This window comes from Cricetulus griseus, chromosome 4 (assembly GCF_003668045.3).
Source record: "Cricetulus griseus strain 17A/GY chromosome 4, alternate assembly CriGri-PICRH-1.0, whole genome shotgun sequence".
Taxonomy (NCBI): domain Eukaryota; kingdom Metazoa; phylum Chordata; class Mammalia; order Rodentia; family Cricetidae; genus Cricetulus; species Cricetulus griseus.
Window position 1 is genome coordinate 129,464,578 of NC_048597.1, and position 22,434 is coordinate 129,487,011.

The following is a 22,434-nucleotide window of genomic DNA, read 5'->3' on the forward strand; positions in this document are numbered from 1 at the left end:
AATATAGAAAGACAAGAATTTTTTTAATGAATTTCATATGAAAAAGAGTCTTTCTGAACATTGGGATATCCAGAGAAATGTTTTGGTATCTTGGCAGTGTAAATTAATTTTCTCCCAAGTGGCTGATGATTTCACAGAAACAACATGAAATCATCAGATCTGAGAGGTTCCACACGGATATTCTATTGCTGATATAACACGAGTGAACTTATAAGGCAATTTACACAAAGGTTTAGAAAAAAATTTCCTTTTGTCCTTTTGGCTTGAATGACATACTTAGGATAGCATTAGAATTGGGACCATTTTATCTCTGGACAGAAGTGTCACTTATAACTTTCCCAAAATAGGGACCTTTTTAAAGGAGAGAAAAGATAACGTTGTCTAAGTGTTGGAACAATTTTAATTAAATGTCAGTATATGTTCACCAGTACTATTTATGTTTGTCGGAAACTGCATGTGTGAAATGCTTTTGATTTCAGATGGTAATTTTATTTAACTTTAGTATGTAGGGCAATGTATTTATTGAGTTTCATATTTTAGAAAAGAGAAGCTTGGCTTTACTTATTTCCTACAGTCTTTGAATTTTTTTCTGGTCATTTAACAACACATTTTCATGATATTACAATATTAAGTAGGCAGATGAGTGAAGGGGATGAAGAGTCATAGCCAAATTTACAGAAATTTGTCCCTCAGTGACAAAAATAAGTAATATGGCTTACTTTCTAAAAATGTAGTCATGTATATTCCAAGTACCAACTGCTTACAGCTACCATGTTCACATAGGATTATTTAATTACTGGAGAGAACATAATTGCCTTTGACATTTAATTAAAGCTGTGGAGATACAGAGGTACCAGAGAATTGCTTAGAGATGATGTATGCTCTCAAAAATCACATCTAAAAGAGAATCATCTTCCAATTACTGTCTTTAATTGATTTACTGAGAAGCACTAGATGCTAACTCCAAAGAAGAGTTTTGAGGGCTCAGAAGAAGAGGACTGCTGGTTTTAGAGAGTGGTTTCTTGTTGCAGCCAATACTACCTGGAGGAACACATGGACTAAAACAGAAAGCACCAGCCATCTTAAGTAGCAGGCAGATCATTTATCTCCAAGAGGTAACAACAACCTCCAAAGCATGAGAGAGAAAGACAAGGATGCAACTTCAAGTTGCTCCTGGAGGGTATTAACTCATGGACCCAACCACAGCTCCATCAATGTTAGATGCCACCCCCACACCTGCCCCTGTGCTGTTTACTTTCCTAAATATGAAGATTGAGAGTTTTGTCTTAAATTGTTGTTGGTTTGGGGGAATAGTGTTCATCCTTCTGTGTCAGTTATTCAGGAAAGGCAAACATTTGTGGATCAAATGAATATAATTGTGCAAATTACTGTCTCTAGCTGAAAGATGAATGAAAATGAAGCTTAGAGGAAACACAGGCAGAGTTTTTCCAATTTCAGTTCTTGCTCTCACTAATTGTGATCTTTCAGAGTTTGTGTGCAAAATACACAGTCAACCTACCTGTATAGTTTATAGTGTATAGAGAGTATTTATACAAATGTAGATTATATGCTTTTTAAAAATAATTTTTGCTCTTGTTAATATTTTCTGTAACTTTTGCAAATTGGTTTTTACAATCCTCTCTTTTCTTCTTTGCATGTATATGCCATGTTTGTATTTGTTTCTTTTATTAGTCTTTGTGGTTTAAGTACTCCTGGTAAGAAACTTTTAATGTCATCAAAGAGATAGATCATTAGCGTCCTTGGTACATTTAGTCATTCACTAATGTGACCAGCATGCTATAATACTCATTTCTAGGACATTTGCTACTAGTTAAGCCAAGATTTCATTTAAATCAAATTCTTCCCAAGTTTCCAAATGAATTTCTGACAAGGGACATAGAACCTAGACCAACAGTTCACCATCAACCCACATATAGTTTAATAACCTACACTTAGGCATCCGTTTCATAAGCGACTCCGGGCCTTTCCCCCAGGTCTTGTTTCAGGCTCCCATTTAGCCTGAAAGGTGATTTCAATTTTGTGGGAAAACAATTCCGAATGGTCTGGGGGAGGCTATCAATCAAATCCAAGGAGTCTGTCTTCACTAGCAGCATTCAGTTTAAACAAGATGTGCTTCCTCAGAGCCAGTAACAGAACATGCAAAAGCCAGAGTGTGTTGGATGCAACAGCATGAGGCCAAATAAAAAGTGGGCAGAAAAGGACATTGCAGAGCTGGCCCGAGTCCCAACAGAGTGGGGTTCAGAAATGTCACAGCCTGTGCATTGCTACGGGGGTGGGGGGGGAGGGCTTGCGGCAGAGGGAGTTAAAAGCGAGGTTGTGAACAGCCCACATGACAATAATTCTTTCAGGGACATTTCTCTTGGACCATTTTTGGTCAAGACAGGTGTCATAGAGTAAAGAAGAGCAGAAGAGGCAACTGGATTTCTGTTATAATATTACAAAATTTAATGGATCGAGGAGGAGGTCCGGAAAAGACTCTAGAAATAGGACATGAATAAAAACACTTGCAGCCAGCATCTAGTGCTCAGTTCACTGGGGTATAACTGAGTTGAGCTTGTCTGTAAAGGTGTGTATCCCATTTGTGATTGAAGATTTGTGGTTGACATCATGTCTCCATCTCCAAAGGTTGGGTACAACTGACAGAGGAGAAAACTTCTGCTGGTGCTGTCTCTGCACAGAGACTTGGTGATAAAAATGGCACAGCTTCCAGGTTCTTCCTCTAGAAAATAACTCCACTCTAGCCTGTGTAACTATAAAAATACCAGCCCAAATCTAGTAGTTACCCAGGGCGGGGTGTGTGGGGGAGTGGCTGAGAAGCTTCCAAATCCCTGAGCAACTGAATCTCAATGAATGAAGGGAGCTGTGCTCAAGCTGTTCGTTCAAGCTCAGCATGTATACCCAACTGAAGGAAAGACATTCGGTGCCAGTTACGGTGTGATTATGAATAATTTCTGCCTTGGAATGAAGCAAGTGCATAGCAGGCTGATATTTAAATGGCGGGCAGGAGCTGGAGGGCAGGAAAGAGTGGTAGGAAGAGAAAATCCTTCTAGAATTTAGTCTAAGGTTCCTTTTTTCAAGCAATTAATATGTGAAGTATTCTTAGATTTTTTGTTACTTTTCTAAAGTTTCTTCAGATATGACTCCATAAGTGAGATAGTTGCTATAGAGAAAATTGATTCCTGTTTGTGATCAAGTTAGAGCATGAAGCTAGATAGGAGAGATGAAGTGTTTGGATGTCCTTTGAATAACTGATGGGGAAGCAGGTGACTTAGAAATAGATGTGGCTTCTCTAAAGACAGGCTGGAAGAGAGTTACATGATGGTCAGGGTAGACCCAGAGGTGCCCAAGCTCTGAGGTATGCCCAACCTCACATGACTGAGAATAGTTACAAATACAGACACATGAAATTAGAGACTTAGTCAAAATTCAAGGTTTCTTCTCTTTAGCATTTAAAAAAGTAATTACATAGTTCTCAAACATGAACTTTGTGGATTACATTATGTGCTGAGTTCCAAAGTTTGGACACACCTGGCAGAGGATAAGGTACTGCTGGTGCTGGTGAGAAGTGTGGCTCACATCTTAACCCAGACCTAAATCATCTGTGGCTGCACAGGACACAAGGTTACAAAAGGACAGGGGTAAGTTGAGACTGTAACAGCCAATGATTCCAAGTCACAGAGATCTACAGCCAATTGAGGACCAATGTAGCCTTGGTCCATCTGCAACACAGAGGGCTGGCTGTCAGAGGTTCATGCTAATATAGCTTTTCTCCTTCCTGACTTGGGGTGAGGCAAGTCAGGGTGGTTCATGTGCTTCCTATTTGCGAAAGCTTCTTTATACCTGATTCAGGTAAAGCTAAAAACTGAAAGTCAAAATGCCTCAGTTCTCAGTACAGAGTTGTTAATGACGATGCCCTTTAGAATTCAAATATTTGCCATCAGGATGAGATTCTGGGGCCGAGCTGACAGCCAGATTGCTTGCACATTGGAGGGTATGTAAATCAAGGAACTGCTGAGGGGAAATCGGAGCCTTCTGAGAAGTGTGAAGATACATGACAAAGCCACAAAGGATTGTGGGTTATTTTTGTTCCCTTCATTTTCTTTCCCTTTTAACAAGGAGAAGAAGCATGCTGTGTGTTGGGCTGTTTAAATCCACAACAGCTGAACTTTATTATGTTTCCTTTTAATTACAGCTTTCTTAGCTTGGTTATAAGCAGCGCTTTTTCCCGGGAGCTGAAGAGAGTCTAGCTACAGAGGAAGCACACAATCTCTTTGGAGTTAAGAGAATGCAAGCAGCGTCTAGGCTTGGGAACAAAACGCTGCTCACACGGGGTTTCTGTGACTTCGTGTTCTGGAAGGCGGAAAGGAAACTCCGTTAAAATCAGTCATGTAAGTTTGGAAATGTGCAAGTGAAAGCAACTTATCAAGGGGAAAGGCAGACTAAAACATCATCCTTTGTTTAACTGAATGAGGGTTCACCAGGTTGAGCAGTTTAAAGCCAGATCAGGATGGTATTCCCTGGGCCTCTCAGTGTGTTCTCCATGAGTGTCTGGATGCACTAGGTCTATGGCAGAAACACAGGTTGGCTTATTATTCACAAGAGTACTTGGGCAAAACTTGACAGAACCCGAGGAGGCTTCATTTAGATCCATGCTGCTCGTGCCTATCTCATGGTTATTCTTTGTAACTTTGCAAGGGTCATGGATGAGTATTAAGTGCTAAGGGGCATTGCCCTCTCTTGGTCCCCTCTGTGCTAGCTTAATCAAGGATGGTGTTTAGACAAGGAGGAAGGGAAGACTCACAAGAGATAAATAAGCAAGAAATTTTGACAGTGAGGATGAGACACCTGAAGATGATAAAGCAAACGAGAGACTTTAAAAGAAGGAAGAAGATGTCAGCACAGGGGTAAAATATGACTCTGGCAGATAAGCCATGTTTTCCAAAAGGGGATTTGGTAGAGGAGATCATCTCTACTGAAAACTGCCAGCACCTGGGGAAAGGACTTGATGTCCTCCAATGAGGTAAAAAGTTGGCATCTCAAGACATTGTTGGCGGGACGTGGGGATGGAAATAAAATGATCTGTTTGGGCAGGAGTCCCAGTAAGTTCAATTTGTAGAAGCAGCTTGGCAAACTGTTACCAGATTTAAAGAGAAATGTCAGTGATGGAGGAGTCCAGATCAGGGGTATAGTTCTGGGAGTCTTCTTGAAAAAACTACTTTCACTCATGCAGTAGAAGGGATGAAGAGGGGATGTATGGAGAAAAGCAGTGCTTAGAAACACAAAGATAAAGAGACATGAAAACTAAGGCTATGCTTTGCATATTATTCCTGGATTATACTTGGATGCCCAGGAAGTTTCTGTATAAACTCCTCTTTCTCCTTGGATTAGTGAGGCTATTGTGGCTGGTGGTGTACAATGGAATGTCACTCTGATCCTGGACAGGGCCAGGAGTCCTCAGTAAGGTTAATGTGGTTGCCTGAGGCATCACCAACTGTCTCTGTATTCTTCCTTCACTCTGAAGGTGAAGAATGGATATGGGATAAACATAAATGATAACCTACAGTAGTACTGATAACTTAGTATGAAAAGCCAGTGAGTAATCTTACAAGCAGTACTACTAGCAGCATGCTGGTTTGTCGAGACACTGAAGAATTGTAAGATGGCCTGAGTAACTGCCCACCTGAACATCTAAGAAAGGTATGCTAGTGAGATTTACTATTTATGGGCAGCCTGGGCCAAGTGGGCAGAGTTAGGATGCTCATGTAAGGGACAGGAAGCACTGTTATCCAATAGAGATGCTTGCAAACTGAGTTGGTAAAGGAATGTTCAAAGGTATCTAGGCAGGCAAAAGACAACTGGTGACATGTCCAATGCTTCCTTGCATCACAAAGAAGAAACTGTATCATATAATCGCTGAAGTAGCAGAAAACTACTGAGATGATGGCAAGATATTTCTCATGGGGTCAGAAGACATTCCATCCCAAATATTCTGGCAGAGATGAAGAAGGAATTGAAAGGATGGTCATATGAAAAGATGGTGAGATTAATGTCAATTAAGTAAAACAAAGATGCCCTATGTTTTGCAGAATAAGATGCAGAAGGCAGCCCTTATTTGTTGGGAGTTCAGAGGACTCTTTGAGGTTTGACTGGGAGACACAGAACATCCTTTTTCTATGCTTCATTAAACCAGATGTGGAACCTCCTAAACGTTTTCCCAGACTCAGCTGTTCTGGAGGAGTAACAGGTTCCTGCCCATCCTGTCCAGGCATCATGGGGAAAGAAATGAGTCTACCACATCACTGCTCTTCTGGCTACTGCACGTTCATAGAGAATCGTGGGAAGTGAGCTCTGGCTCAGCCATGATCAGACCCTGGCAGGCACACTGGCCTCTCTCTTTGACAACAGCCTGTTTTATTTCCCCTTCCTGCACACATTTCCTCTCCAGCGCTCTCCCTGCAGGTTTGTGGAAGAGCTGTTTTGCCCTTTTCCTTTTGCAGCCTGGCGTGCTTGCTTGCTTTCTTTCAAGGAATTTAAAGATTGGCTCCCCAGGTCTGTCCTGCCTGCTCCCTTCCATCTGCTTTCTCTATTCAGGGTGAGCAGAGGCTCACTGGCTACACATGCACATCTCGGTTCTATTTCCTGCCCTTCCTCTCGTGGACAGCAGCCAGGGGACTCTCCTGGTGGCGATTTTTTTTTTTTGTCTGTGAATGCCACTACTGCTGAAAAATAGAGAGGCAGGAATACATTTTCATTTATTTTTTCAATTGGAAAATTCCCAGTTAAATAAACTAACCTACAAAAAGATAAAAACCAAACAACAAAAAACCCACATACCTCAAAAGCAATGGGAGAAAATCAAAACAATCCCCCCAAACCCCAAACCCATTTAATTTCAAACAAAGAAGTCATTGGATGCGAGCAATGAGATAGCTGTTAGAGGCATGTATGAAATCTGTGGGCTGCATTTCAGTCTGTCACAGGCAGTTATGAAAGATGTAATTCAATTTGTTTAAAAAAAAACGCAAAAGGCAGATTGGATAGCTGTATTTTAGCAAATGTGTTTGCACTAAGGGTACCTTCTGTTGAACAGTTCTGCCCACAAGCTGTCTGTAGAATATAGAACATCTCTCGAGCATGCTTGCCACCTTGAAGCAGGGCAGTCGGGAGCAGAAAAAAAAAGAACAGAATGCAGAAAAAAAGGTGAAGAAAAAGAGAGAAATGAAGGACAGCAAGTCTAGTACCATCAATACATTTAGGAATGAGATTAGCCAAGTGTGACAATAGAATTAAAATGACACACAGAAAGACATTAAGTTTGCAGTAAATAACATACTATGGAAAAATCCAGCCAGAGAGCACTTTCTGTTCAGCTTAGCTACAGAATTGGAACGAAAGCACAGGTCAGTTATTCATTTTACTGGCTCTTTTGCATTCCAGCACTATTTTAATCTTAGGCTTAATTGCTAGGCTTTTCATTTTTATTCTTTGGCATTTTAAATTATTTTAAAATTTATTTGTTTGTTTGTTTGGCTAGTTCCTTCAAACAGTTAAGTCCATTTCCTGATATGTTCTAGAGACTTAAACTTACCAACGATGTCAAACCACAGAGGGGTGTTAGCTGGCTGCACAGACACCACCCCTACAATCTCCGTTACTTTGTCACTTTCCATGACTGTGAAGTTGTAAAATGGTTCGTCGAACATCAGTGGTATAGGTGAAGGTGGGGGCTTCTTAATCCATTCAATATGGAGGCGGGCCGTGGAGGATTTCTGTGGTCGGCCATTGTCCACAGCCTTGATCTACTCATACATGGAGGGAATACAGAAAAACAGCTTAGTGCTCCCAGTCTGTGGAAGTTTAAATCTTTCACTGATAGTATTGAGTTAAAAGAGCATTTTCTGCACAATGTCACAAGGAGACGAGTGGTATCCCGTTGAGAGTGGACTCTCAACAGATGACCTATTTGGGAACAGGGTTCACACTACGTCTGACAGAAGCCACTTTCAAGATAAGAAGTCATGATATGAAAAGTAAATGCTGTACTTACAATTCATAGTATGTGAGGGTCAAGAATAGTAATTTATGTGAGTAAAAATAGCTAATTTGATTCATCATAGCGTGACTCTGCACTTCACCTCTGGTGAGAGTTGAAGGGAAATGAAGTATACTATGAGTCCTTATTTGTGTGTTAGGATGTATGGGCATGTATGTACATGCATGTGAGCATGTATTTGTATGTGGGTTTATGCGCATGTGACTGTATGTAAGTATATTATATGTGTGCATATGTGTACAAGCATATGAGTATAATTTTGTACACATGCACTGAGTGTGTGCATATATATGAATATGGGCATTCATGTAAATGTGTAAGTACATTATGTGTGTACATGCACATGTATGATGTACACATGTGGGAGCATGGGTAGAGTGTATAAAGTATGTGGGAATGCACATGCATGTGTGTGGGAATACATGTGCAAATGTGTAGGCATTTGTATGACCATATGCATGTGTGCCCATGTGTATGTATGTTTCTGTGTGTGTGAATGTGAACATATGTGATGGGAGAGCTTGTAGGTTCAAGATACCTTTATTCAGATAAATACCAGCCAAACGCAAGCCAGAGCGTGCCAGGGGCAGCTGAGCAGCGAGGCCAGGGAGAAGGGGAAGGAGAAGGGGCTTCCATGCACTCTGTGGGACCTTAAGAGCCCATGCCGCGTCATCCTGACCTTACCTTGACCACTCCTTGACAGGCATGGTCAGGCACACCTGTAGCCAGCCTCTAATGGGTGTGGCTTACTGTCCCCTACACATATGCATGGCTGTGTGCGTGTGTACCACAGCCTTTTTTCCTTTACTCTAGATATATACTGTCCTTTATGTACAGCACCTTGAGAATGACTTAGGGCCCAAGATATGTAGTTGGGAGCATAGGCTCCAGCAGGCCATGGAATCAGGAAAGGTTTGCTAATAGGACACAATAAAGGAAACTCTCATTATTTAGAACATCACCCAGAAATGTAAGAGTTCTCAGCTTTGACTGGCTCCCAGAAAGCAGCCTTTCACAGCTACTACTCACTCTCCATATTAGACATTTATTGATCAAGGAAGTCGGCATGGATGAGAGGACTCATCCCTACCCCACTGATGTTCTAGAATTAAACCTTACCGTCAGGATGTCATAACTTCCTGCTGTGAATTGCTTTCTGGAAGAGACCATGCCAGTTTTAGGGTCAATAAAGAACTTTCCATCATCATTCCCATCCACAATACTGTAGGAGATTTCTGCATTGGGGCCTTCATCTCGGTCAAATGCAAAAGCCCTGTAAATAGGTTCTCCCCTTTTCTTGCGGTCACGTTCTGGAAGCTTGATCTGGTAGACCTTCTCAGGGAACTGGGGCTTGTTGTCATTTTCATCCAGAACCTGAACTACCACCCAAATGGTTGACTGTTTTGGAGAAGAACCACCATCCGTCACTGTCACCTGAGTTTTGAAAGGGAAAGGTTGCAATCAGAAAATACACACACTGCCATCTACTTGTCTCTGCCCATCCCACAAACGTACCATTTATGAGCCATGTCAGTTCTCCTGAATACTATTATTCACATAGAATAGACAACTCTTTCATGGTTGATGCATAAGAGAATGAATACCTCCAAACCAGCAATAAGCAGAGCAGCTCATAGTTAGTTTCTGCTGCTGAGTCACAAGCCATAGACCAGTGACTTTAAAAGGCAGAATTTATTTCAGTCTGAAGTGTGGGGGAAGAGGCCATTCCATGCTCTCATATCTGGATAAGCACTCTAATGACCTAACCAGTTCACAAAATCCCTGTTTTGTGATGCCATCACCCTGAGGCTTTCATTTCTACATAGAATTCAGTAGAAGGCTTATTGTTAAGTACAACAGAGAAGAAGAAGTAGTAGAATTAACTTTGCAAAACTCATAGTTTATGTAATGCAAGACCCTAAGTGGGTATAAAATATGCCTTCCCAACAGACACACAACACTTTATATAATCATTATTATACATTGACCCATGAAGGTTTCATCCAAACCAGACAAGGCTTTTACCATGCAAGTTCTGCTCTTCTTTTTTCCCCCATCATGCTGTGAGCTGAATTCCCCCCAACCTCAAAACTCACGTGTTGAAGCCCTACTCCTACTTTGACCTCTAATGCAAATGAGATTTTCAAGAAAAGGGATTAAAATGTCAATGAGATCATAAAGGAGAGTCCTGACTTAACTGGATTCTTTATGAAAGACATTCCCTTTATCCCTGTCTCTCTCTGGCATGTAAGCACACAGTAGGAAGGTGCAAGCCAAGAAGAGCCCTCCATCAGAAGTAAAATCATTCCAGAACTTGACCTGGGACTTCCAAGTCTCCATATTATTATCTTAACGTTTGTCTCATCCACAAATTCTGGTCCCTAATATCACAGATTTAGCAGGTGCGGTCTTTAGGTGGGGTTAGTCATGAAAACTTCATGGATGGAATTAATGTCCTTATAAAGGAGGTTAAGAAAGCTTGCTTGTCCCCTTCTGTTATCCCAAAAACACATCCAGAAAGTTCCATACATGAGAAAGGGTGCAGAGACACATGACTATTCATGGTGCTCTGTGTTTGAGTGATCAAGTTTACACGGGGGAAATACCTTAGAGTGGAAATTTGTGAACAGATTTGCTCACTCATAGTTACAGAGGCTGGGGAGTCCACAGACAATGTCCCAGGAAAGTCAGTGTCTGTGAAGGCCTCCTTACAGATAGAGCATTCTAGATGTGCCTTCTGATGACAGAAGGGCACAGAAAAGCCCCATTGACCTTTTTAAAATAAGGACACTAATTCCATTGTGATCTAACCATACTTAATGGCCCTGCCTGCTGACACTGTTGTACTTGGCATTAAGACTTTGAGAACACAACCATTCAGACCAGATCATGGAGAGTAGGGAGTTCAACATCCGGTTCGTCCTTCTGGTGAAGGCTCTTCCTGGCTTGCAGACCCAACTTCCTACCATCTGCTCATATGACAGAGAAAGATAGAAAGTCTGCTGTCTCTTCCTACATTGTTATCGGGCAAAAAGAGAAGTATGAAATAGTTGGTTTGTACTACAATGATAACATAATTTATAATCACATAGCATAGTTTAAGTACACTAGACAGTACAACCTGACAGGAATAGTGGGGTTGGGGGAGAGCAAAAGTACTGGAAAACAGATTAAAGTTTCTTTTTCAAATGGAATTGTAATACAGTTTAGCTTCACTTACAAGCTGCTAGGTAGGGTAGCTTTAATAGACTCAAGATAAATTTCTATCAGAGTTCTTGCTTTTGTTGAAAAACAAATCAGTGCAGTTTTCTTCCAATGTTATATTCTCTGTTGGTTTACTCTGCTTTGCAAAAGTACAACTGAGGCCTGATGTGTACCCAGGCTGGCCATAGATGCTTGAGCTGTTTCCTAGCCTTGTGAGTTCTGAAGAGACATCGTTTGTCCTGCCCAGTGCTCAGATTATACTCCAGGTGAATTGTGTTGACCCATCTTGATTTCTTGGCTGCTTGGCTGCTTTGTTTCTTCTCTGCTAGATCAGTTCTTTTCCAAGTCAAGGCAACTCTCACTGTTTTCACTGTGCCTCAACCTGTTCGTCACTGACTGTCAGTGTATACCCTGCAGAGGGCTCTGAGGCCAGGTAGCTGAGGAAAGAGACCCTGCTCATTGTAATACCTACCACCTAAGAAGCAGCTCATGTTCAGAATAGGCAAACTTACAAGCTGAGGCCCTTATACTGTGCCTGCTGGTGTGTGGAAACAAGCTGATTATACTGGCTCAGAAAGATGCTCTCAGGTGCACCCAGGGGTGAGGGGTTCAGTGCCCTTGTGACACCACCTTCTCACATTATCTCACTTCCTTACTCACAAATTCAATTGCTTCTTCTTCACTGGATTCTCTAGTGCGTGTCTACTGTCCCTGTTTGCCAAAACACCATGGCCAGTTACTAGAAATCCATGTTCTAGACTGCTTGTATGTATCTCCCAAAATTTGGAAATAAAAAGTATGACTTCAAACTTCTTTCTTCTATATCTATGTTCTCAGTGACACTAGGATCTTGGGACTGTACCCAGGATCTCCCTTTGTCTAACTAGCCACATCAAATCAGACATGGCCCCTGTGTGCTACTTCTGGGCCAGGCTCCCCTATTGCACTGTCTTAGGATGTGTCTTATCCCCTCTTACTTGGTAGATTACTGCAGCCTCCTAATTTCTGAGGAAACAGGCTTTACCTTTGCTGTAGAATGCCATTTCTTTTTAAAAAGTCTGACAATGTCACTGACCTGCATTACACATGGCAGGACATCCTGGAAGACAAGGACTTTTGACTGTCCTCACAAACTGACCTTTCACCTCTAAGTGTAGGGACACAGAGAACTTGTTTGCTCCCTGTGTCCTAAGCATTTACATCCCCATTCTGTTAAACTATCTTCACCCAATTTATGTGACATATTTTAGGCAGTCAGCCATTCCCCTCCTTCTTCGGACCTATGGGCACATCCTTTGAGTGTCCTGGCACTATCACCAACCCACTGTTTGCACAGAGCCGGAAAACAGTTTTCATCCTTCACTGCAAGTATCTGTCCACAAGTTGAGTTCCATTCAATCCTCCTGACTGTGAATACCTTGAGGTCCAGTGCTGCTTATCGACAGTAGTGTGCTCTGACACCTGATTCACCTCAAAGTAACCACTTAATGTCATCCAAGTTAGTTTACATATATGCTTCTTTATGACAACAAATGAAAAAGAACATTTTGACATGGAGGAGTCTGGAGAGAACAAACATATTTTCCCCCAAGTGCTTTGTGGTATGACCTGGATGAATCATGCGTTCTGGAGTTTGTTCTCACTTTACACCTCTGAGAGCACGGCCAGCTCAGGATCTAATGAAATGACTTTTAGCCAGTCTGAACGTGGTTCTTCCCTTGTGGGTATTCATCTGCAATCTACTGCAATGACTTATTCGTGTGTTCACCTCTTTTGATATACTGTGAGCTATGGGAGGCTGGAACTTAAGCCTCCTTTTCAACCCTCTTCCGGAACCAAGGCTTTTCTCAGTGGTTGCTGTAGTATGTTACCAACCTCGATTTTTAATTCTCATGATTACTTCTCTAAATCCCCTTCTCTACATTGTTGTGTTCCTCCCTGGACTGTGGGTTGCCAATGACTCACATCCTCAAACCTTATTACTCCAACCTGCCTATTCTGCTTTGGATGTACAGTGTCACCACAAAGAGCTCACACATTGAGTTCTTAAGTCTCTAGAGGGTGGCACTATATTAAGATGTTTTGGAAACTTTAGGCAGTTGGGGATTGCTGGTAGAAGTTGATCACAGAAGACATGTTCTTGGGAGCTATACCTTGTTTCACACCCCTCTCTATTCCTCTTTCTGTTTCCTGTCTGCGATGATGTGAGCAACTTCATCCACATATTCCCACTGCTATGATTTTTGTTTGTCTGTTGGTTTTGTTTCGCCATGGGCTGAGAATTGACAGAGCCAAGGGTTATGGACTAATGCGTCTAAAACTGTGAGCCAGAAAGAATTCTTCCTTCTTTTAACTATTTCTTTTAGGTGTTTCATCACAGCAACAGCAAGTCTGACTGTTACAGAGTCCTAGGCCTCAACCCACCTACTGGACTTTGCCAATATGGAAAAAGTAATTGCATTGCTGATCAAGCAAAACCAATCGAAACAAATCCCCAATAGCTTCTCCTCTATATCATTTTCCATTAACAGTGCCAGAAACCACCATTCCTCAGGCATGATCTGTGTGTATGTGCCCCTGTTCTGCTGTGGCCTGGCAAGAAAACACTGCTGTGCTAGCCTAGGTTTTCTGATCTGCTCTGTAGATCAATAATCAGTGGTCTTGGCAATTAATTAGAAGCTTGAAAAATTAATTTATTGCAGGACTACAGCTAACTCCCAACAAAGGGGACACAGAACATTCAGTGACACTGAGAAGATAGTGAAGCCCATCTCGTTTATTCTTTGGGGTTCTTGTGGTCTGTATATGCCAAGCAGATGCAGAGGCAGAATGCACCATACATGGGCCCACTGGATTCAGGTGACACAATGACAAAAGAAGCATTTTTTAATCCATTTCTGGAAGGTGAAAGAAGTTCAGAGGACCACAAAGAAGTGGAGATTAAGAATCCTGGTGTGACACCAGCCGGGTAGAGCCCACATTTGCCTTCACCAAATTTACCTGGTATTTGTTATTGTTGTCTTTCTCCATTCCACATAATGTGGAAGTATAACTTCCTGTAAACCGAGACCCTAACACTTGTCTAGTGCCTTGTCCATGATCACAAGAATATCTGAGGACATATTTACTATGTCTAGGCTAGAGAGTTCAAACTGGACATTTCTTCCTACTGTCAACCGATCATAACTAGCTATTCAAAGGCCAATGTATTTAAAGTTTCAAAGCCTTCTTTGAAGATTCCTGCATGTTCTATACTTGCTCTTGACAATGTAAGATTCTTTTTTGTTTTGTTTTATGAGCCTGTGTTACATGTCTTAATGAGACATTCACTACAATGTGAGATCCAGAAAACATGATTCTCATTTATTCTGTTCAAAGATATCTCCTGCCATACAGAACAGTACTATGAAGGGCAGTTTTCATTGTCAACTTGATACAATCTAGACTCACCCAGGAAGAGAGCCTTAAGAAGGAATTATCTAGATCAGGTTGGCTTATGATCATGTCCTGATTGTTAATTGATATAGAAAGACACAGCCCACCATGGGTAGCACTATTCCCTAGACAGAGGTCCTGAACAGTATCAGAAAAGAACAAGCAAGTAAGCAAGAATGGAAGCATAAATGCATTCACTTCTCTCTCTGCTTTTGACTGCAGGAATTTGTATTAAGTTCCCACTACCTCAACTTCTTTGTTATGATGGATTATAAGCTGTAATTGTGAACTAAAACAAACTTTCTCCCCTAAATTTCTTTTGTTGTCAGAGCATTTTATCACAGTGACAGAAATGAAACTAGAATAAATGCCTAGAATATAGTATGCATTTAATAAATTTGTGTGGAATAAATGAAAGTGATATCCAGTACTCTTCATGCAGAAACTTGGTTTGAGACAAATTGGGGGATAAGCTGAGCAACCAACTACCCAAGAAAGAACCAAACTATCAACATGGATTCTTAACACACAAGTATGAGTACACACACACACACACACACACACACACACACACACACACACACACACGGCTAAACTGCCCGTTTTCTAGTTTACATCTGCAGGTAGGTCAGAAACCACATAACTTGTGAAAAGGCCACTCAGCCAATGAGTGGGAGTATGCTGGTCTGCTGTGTACCTCACAGTTTGGCACGGCAGCCACCCTAGTTCACCTCCCTATCACAGCCAACCCTTGTTCATCCTCCCTATCACAGCCAATCTTTTTTTTATTATTGTTAATTCCTCATATTTACATATCCATACCCCCATTCCCTCACAGCCACTCTTGTTCACCTCCCTATCACCGTCACCCTCTTCACTTCCTATCACAACAACCCTTGTTCACCTCCCTGATGAGTCCACAGAGTAGCATTTGACTACCATCTGTTTGGAAGTTCCTCCCTGTATGGCTTTGGATCCACATCCAAGCATGCAGTTGTGAATCTAGAATCAAGCCTTCTCCCTTTCTTGCTAATTGGAAACATCTTTGACTGTTTCCATTCTCTGGGCACTTTTCCTGTTCTCTGTTGCTTAAACTCTGACACTGGCCACAGGGCATGGGTAGGTACAATGTCTTTGAGTATCCCAAGACTTGATGGCCAAAGAGATTTTCTTCAGCTGCCTTTCAGAAAATGTGCTTTACCATTCTGAACACAGAACTGAATGGGTCTGCCTTAGGAGATGAGAGGGTAAGCAATCCCAATATTTTTTTTAATCTCTAGTTTATCAGGAGCTCCATTTCATGTTGAAGATGGTAGGCATTATGCTAAATTCTTGGGAAATATGAATTGTGTATCCTTACACCAGTCATAGAGGAAAACAAAATGTGAGTACCATCCCCATGCTGGATGACAGAGTAACACAACAGTTCCTTCATCCTGGTCTGTGGTTTCTACGTCTTCTCTCTGCTGTATGCTTCCTCTCATCAAAATGCTTGCCCCAGCCCTTTGGAATGGCCCCATCTCTTTGTCTGAACAGTTCAAATGCATCCCTTCCTGGTCCTCAGTTTTGCTGTGTAACATAACCGGAGCAACAATGGTGAGTACATGACATGCATTGTGGCTTCTCCATGATTGTGGCTGCTGTACCTGGAGGCCACAGAAAACATCAGTAGTTGCTGTTTATATTAAAGATGTGATGTGGCCTCAGACCTCTAGGGGACAGAGTTCAGCAGTCATCTGTTACTATGTGCCATCTTCTGGGATAAATCCTTCTCTTTCTTATTCCAACAATTGTCTTATCTTGACAACTCCCTTTCTCCTTTGCCAGCTCTTTGTTCTGGGCCTGTTGATTGCTATGAGCTATTTTAGCACTTGCTTTGTTCTAAAGAAGACAATTCTTATGGGAGGTTTACAATTTTGTACACCTTCTCATTATCTCCTCCTGGCCTAGATTGCAGGTTCTAAAGATCAAGCCATGTGAACTAAGGGAGAGTATCTAAACACATGCAGCAATTAAGCTCAAGGGAGCTGCAATACTGACCTGTAGCTACTGGACAGATGAGTGTGACTGCATGATGGGTCATAGTTTTCTATTTGGGGTTAGCCTTCAATACATACCTAAAAACAGTGTACAAGTATCACCAAGCTCTTTGAATATCATTTAAGAAGCCCTTTGACAAATTACTAATAATACAAACACATTACCATCCTCCGATCTGATCATAATTTTAAAATGTGCTTAGATAAAACTGTTTAGGGAAGCAAAGGGGACAAATGGTTATTGGAGTGGGGCAGATAAAATGCAGGGGAGGTATGACTGGACGGGAATGTGTCCAACATACAATATATACCTACACTAACATGTCTTGGGTAGTGTTCCTTTTGTACAATGAATACAGAAACAATGAAGAATCACACAATGCAAAGGACATGCTGCTTGGGTAGAATTTCAGGTGTATAGGTGTTGAAATAATCTTGGTGAGACTAACTTTTCAATTTTGAAAAATTGGTGTGTGTGTGTGTGTGTGTGTGTGTGTGTGTGTGTGTGTGTGTGTGTGTATGTACAAAATGCATGTACATGTTTATGTGTGTGTGAAGGTACATGTGTTTCATAGTGCATAAGCATGTGAAAATCAGAGGAAAACCTTGGTGTTGTCCTATCAACCACCTCCACACACGTCCCCTTGTGATGCCAGGATAACTGGCCTGTAAGTTTCCACGGATTCTCCTCTCTCCAACCACCCCCAACCATCTTGCCATTGGAATGCTGGGATTAGAAATGTGCTACTATGTCTGGGTTCACATGGGTCTAGGGATCTACACTCTGTCCTTCATGGTCATACGACAAGTGCCTTAACCATGGAACTACTTCTCCGGTCCTCACCCGACCATTTACTCAGTGAGCAAGTTGGGGTGTTGTGGCTTTGTTGTTTGTGTGTGTTTGGGTGCTCCCATTCGTTGGTAGCAAAATGAAGAGGACAGATGAAAGGACCCACTACTGAGCACTTTCCTACCCTGATGTTCTCATGGATACAGAAGAACTCTTGAAAAATAACTACTTTGTGTACCCTCATACCCCCAGAGAGCCAACAGTGATTAGGAGAATTCAAGAGTAACAGGGAGTGTCAGCCCCCATCTGGGTCAGCTCAATCAGACGTCTAGACAAAGGAGCTTCTTAGTGTGATGTTCTTTCACCAGAAATAACTTCAAATTGCCCCAAATATTGGTTCCAAAATTCCAAGCTGACTTTTTATCTTAAGATAAGGCATCAATTACATGAATTCAGATAATTTCACATGTGTGTATGTATGTAAATGCACTCACACACAAATATATGGGTATGTGAATATATGTATATGTATGTGTGTATGTATATAAAAGTACTGAAATGCAGATATGCATATTTGTAAGTCTACTTCAGTATTTTGAGGTTTTAATTTAGATATTTCCAGAATGCTGAGCTCTTTAAGAAGTTACTATTCTGCTCGGAAGACCCCTTATGGAAGGCCTCAACCTTTCTGGGAAGCAAAAAGGATATGGGATAGGTAGGGTGTTAGTTGGGGGGGCAGGAGAGGAGGGAAGGGAGAGGGAACTGGGATTGACTTGTGAAACAATCTTGTTTCTAATTTAAATAAAAAATGGAAAAAAGTTACTGTTCTACAGTAGATAGCATATTTGTTTTCCACTTTTTATCTTCAGGAAATTGTACAAATTTTAGATGCCTAATTCTCTGGAGATAATAGGTTGAAAGTTATTTTATCTCCTCTTTGCAGCTGGAAAAACAGAGAAATGACCTTCTCGAAGAATACTCAGGAGTAGATACAAAGGCTGGACTGGACTGCAGACCTTTCTGCCCGTGAGCTCAGACTGCTGCATTTCTAGGAAGACAAGAGCTTCCTGACACCTCTATAAAGAAAACTGTGAGCAAACAGTAAATTAAAGGGTAGGTCTCAAAGGAGCAGTCACTCTTGAAGATAAACTTCAAAAAGTGAAATCACAGAGCTAAAATTAACCTCAGTGTTTCCTGTAACAGAAAAGCATCTGGAAGCTAGCATCAATGCATCTACCCCTAGTTTTGTTTGGTTCTTACACACAGTTTCTGTTATTTGACCTACAATTTGGTATTAAGAAATCAACTAGAGGCATGGTGTTCTAGTCCTGCACCACGACGCCTGCTGTATTCTATGTTGAGGACCACACTTTCTGTGAACTGGGGATGGAAGTGTCTCTGTTCTTTTCAACTTCACTCAACCCGGTATTTCTGGAAGAAGACTACATTAAAATGTTGGGAATGGTTGATGTTATAAGAGTCAATCTGAAATCAGCAACATAAGGTGGGAAGGGAGGAGGAGGAGAAAGCTTGAATAAGGAAGCAGACAAGGAAGAATGGATGAAAAAAGGGCAGGTGTATGGTGAGCTGTTGTGGAGAGGTGATGCAGAAGTGTTCTGAGGAGGTGCACACACTCTCCTCCATGCAGGGAAGGGTGTTTACACAGAAACAGGGGAACCCATTTGTTAGGTTTCATGATTGTTCTTTGTTACGGTTCGTGATTGTTCATCCCTTGCCAAAAGATGGGGAAGCAACTGACAGGTCTGGACTGCCTTCCTTTTCCAAAGTTTGTCTTTAAGAAGTCCCTGCAGGGAAGGACACAGCCACAGATGTTCTGCTGAAGATACTGCCTGATCACTGGAACCAGGATCCTCAGATTAGGACCAAAAACTCACCAAATTCATCATCTGAAGATTTGTCTTAGACCCAAAGAACTCACAGCACTGATAAGCTCAGGACAAACTCAGGCCCTGATCCCCACAAAGGGCCCTTCTGAGTGCCTAAGAGAGTTTATTTTCCCTTATTCTCCCCATTCTTCCTCGTTGACAGGGAGTTTATTCTCCCAAGTTATTGAGCCAATAAAGGGTATAGCAAGTGACCATATAGGGCTGGTTTTCCTTCTGTATTTGTTGGTAGGAAGCACTTGTGAATCTGGCATCTTAAGACTACAATGACAATTTTCCCCCACCATGTTAGACCAAGCAACTCCTAAATGGTAGCTTTTTAGAAAGAGCCATGACCAGCACACTTTGGCAGCGTCTACTCAAATTGGAGGTTTGTCCAAATTTTTTCATAGCACTTCAGGAAATAAAGCCTCTCCCAGCCTGACAGCTCTTCAAGCTTTGTATTTTTTCCCCACCGAGAGGTGTGCATCAGCTACTAATCTCATCACATTTCCATTTCCTGCAGACTCATCTGCTCATCATTTTCTATTCATAAAACTTGCTTGACTCTAATCTTCCCCACCACCAGGGACTAAGCACCTCTCCCAAGCTGCCTTAGAAAGCAGGTGATTACCACCCATTTGCAAACTCCCCCTTTTGCACAGATGGCTCTGATCTGTGTGCTCACATGTGTGCTTTCAGAGCCTTGCCACGAACCAAGATGTGACATCATGATAGTTTCAGAACTAAATCCCCCTTACACTATTTCACAGTCCTCCTGACATCAAGGTTCTTACTGATACCATGATCCATATTACTCTCTCTGTGAAACTGAATCCAGCAGGTTTGAGTGCCAGTGGAAAATGCATGTTAATAAATTGCCTTCCATTTCACAGCCCTAGACTTCATGCTTTCTGTTACTTTCATACTGGAAGATTTCTGTGCGTTTCTTCACTAATGGAGTTACTTGTGTTTAGACACTAACTCTTCCATGTATATATGTAAGGTGTGTAAACACACACACACACACACACACACACACACACACACACACACACACACACACACACATTTATCTATGCCTTTCTTTTCAGAGACAAGACTTAAGGCAGAAATAAGGACACTGCTCTAGCAACTGGCTCAGGAAACAGGGATATTTTTTTCTTCCCACTCAGAAATTCAACATAGGTGTTCAGGGCAACTTAGCAGGTCATTTAACACCTGTCTACCTAAAAATATGGATTTTATCCTTTCAAGGAAATCAGACCCATGTGTATAGAGAATAATCCATACAGACCAAGGTAGAGATCGTAAACCGTGGCCCACAGATTTGCTTTATTTACTCCAGGGAGTATGTTATAAAAATTTCTGGGAACCATTTAAATTGTGTGAGATTTCCTATAAAAAAGTGAACTGTCCAGTTTCTCCTGAAAAGTGAACTTTCCTGACCACCATTCTCCACTGCATCACCGACACTACAGTGTCGGAGAAGCTGCTCTCAGAATGGAGAAAGGTGTCTCATCCCAAGTTCTTATAAAATGGTTATAAAATAGACAGACAAGACTGGTCACTTAAAAGCAAATGAATAGCAATACTTTTTTTTTTTTTTTTGTAAATGGGGAAATTTCCTGTCAGCTTCATGCACAGACTCTTAGCCTGCTACATACTTTATTTATTTACAATGCTTGAATGGATGCTGTAAGCATTTGGACTTATAACCCCTGCTTCAAATCTCAGAGGAGATCCTTTTGAGATGATGGTACCTATACTTTAATATGTGATAAAGATAAAACCTTAGCTTTTGGCAGAGTCTGTTCAGAACCACAGAGTTACACATTCATTATTCTGTCCCTGGAGATCTTGGTTAAGGAACTATATTTTTAAAAGAATTTTTAGAAAGTCTGAAAAAAAAATAAAACAACCTTATCCAGGCAAACATGTATGTTAGAAATAGTCATCGTCTTTGACACTTCTCTTGTTCTGTCTCCACACTTCATCAGCCGCTAACTAGAAGAATAGATATGCTTCTCCAGACTGTGTGCAGGGCTGCACCTTAGATGTTATCTCCTCCAGACTTCATGCAGCCCTGCACCATACATGACATCTTCTCTGGAAGGCATGCAGCTCTGCACCTTAGATGGTATCTTCTCCAGACAGCATGCAGCCCTGCACCATACAAGATATCTTTTCTAGACTGTGCAGCCCTGTGTCTTAGGTAATACCTTCTCTGGACTGCATGCAGCCCCGAATCATACATGATACCTTCTCTGGACTGTGTGAGGTCCTGTACCTGTTGCAAAGCTAGGAAGCAAAGAACAGAGGTACCCACTTGGCTCTTTGTCCTTGTACAGGGCACTTCCTGTAGTGCTCATAATTCTGACATGTTCTACCCCTGGAATTCCAGTTACAGCTCATACCTCCTTCTCTATTCATGATGTCAAGCTGTCATCACTATCTTCTACCTGAACTGTGGCATCTGCGTTCCACAGGGTCTTTTCACTTCCACCCTTGCCTTCCCCATCCCGTTCCTCACCCAAAGTCTTCTAAACTGGAAGTCAATGCTTGAATGCCAATTATTTGCTAGAAAACAGGTAGGAGCTTTTCATCACTCAGAGTAGATTTATAAAACCTGCAGAGAACTCCAGAGCAGGGAGGAACCTGCTTTGATTATGATCCAGGATCTTAGAAGTTTGAAGAGTGACAGTCCCCTCTTGGAACTTAATAATATGCACATGAAAGTCTAAACAACTAGCTCAACTTTTTAAAACCAGTCATTCCTGAGCTTTAGAGGTAGATATAAGAGCCCTGAGTGATGCTGGTCGAAGTTCCATGTGTGATATTTCAAGGAATGTGTTTAGGAAGTGCTTAATTGTAGGACTAGGCCCATACTCTCTATTTTCAACAAACGAGATCCCCGATTCTCAAGCTGCATCATCAATTCACTGCAACCCTAAAGTTCTACTCACACAGCCAGATGGCTAAGTTTAACACAGTGCTGTGGCGACAGTG

The 22,434-nt window shown here is 41.6% G+C and overlaps 1 protein-coding gene across 2 annotated transcripts in view; it reads right to left on the reverse strand.

Moving 5' to 3' along the window:
* Nucleotides 1–22,434, reverse strand: part of Fat3 (FAT atypical cadherin 3) — a 448,985-nt gene that overhangs the window by 105,043 nt on the left and 321,508 nt on the right. For both annotated transcript variants that reach the window (XM_035444507.1, XM_027410883.2), the window contains exons 4-5: nt 9,194–9,508; nt 7,610–7,820 (exon numbers count right to left, since the gene is read on the reverse strand). In XM_035444507.1, coding sequence (XP_035300398.1) covers nt 7,610–7,820; nt 9,194–9,508 — 526 coding nt within the window. The remainder of the gene's footprint in view (nt 1–7,609; nt 7,821–9,193; nt 9,509–22,434) is intronic.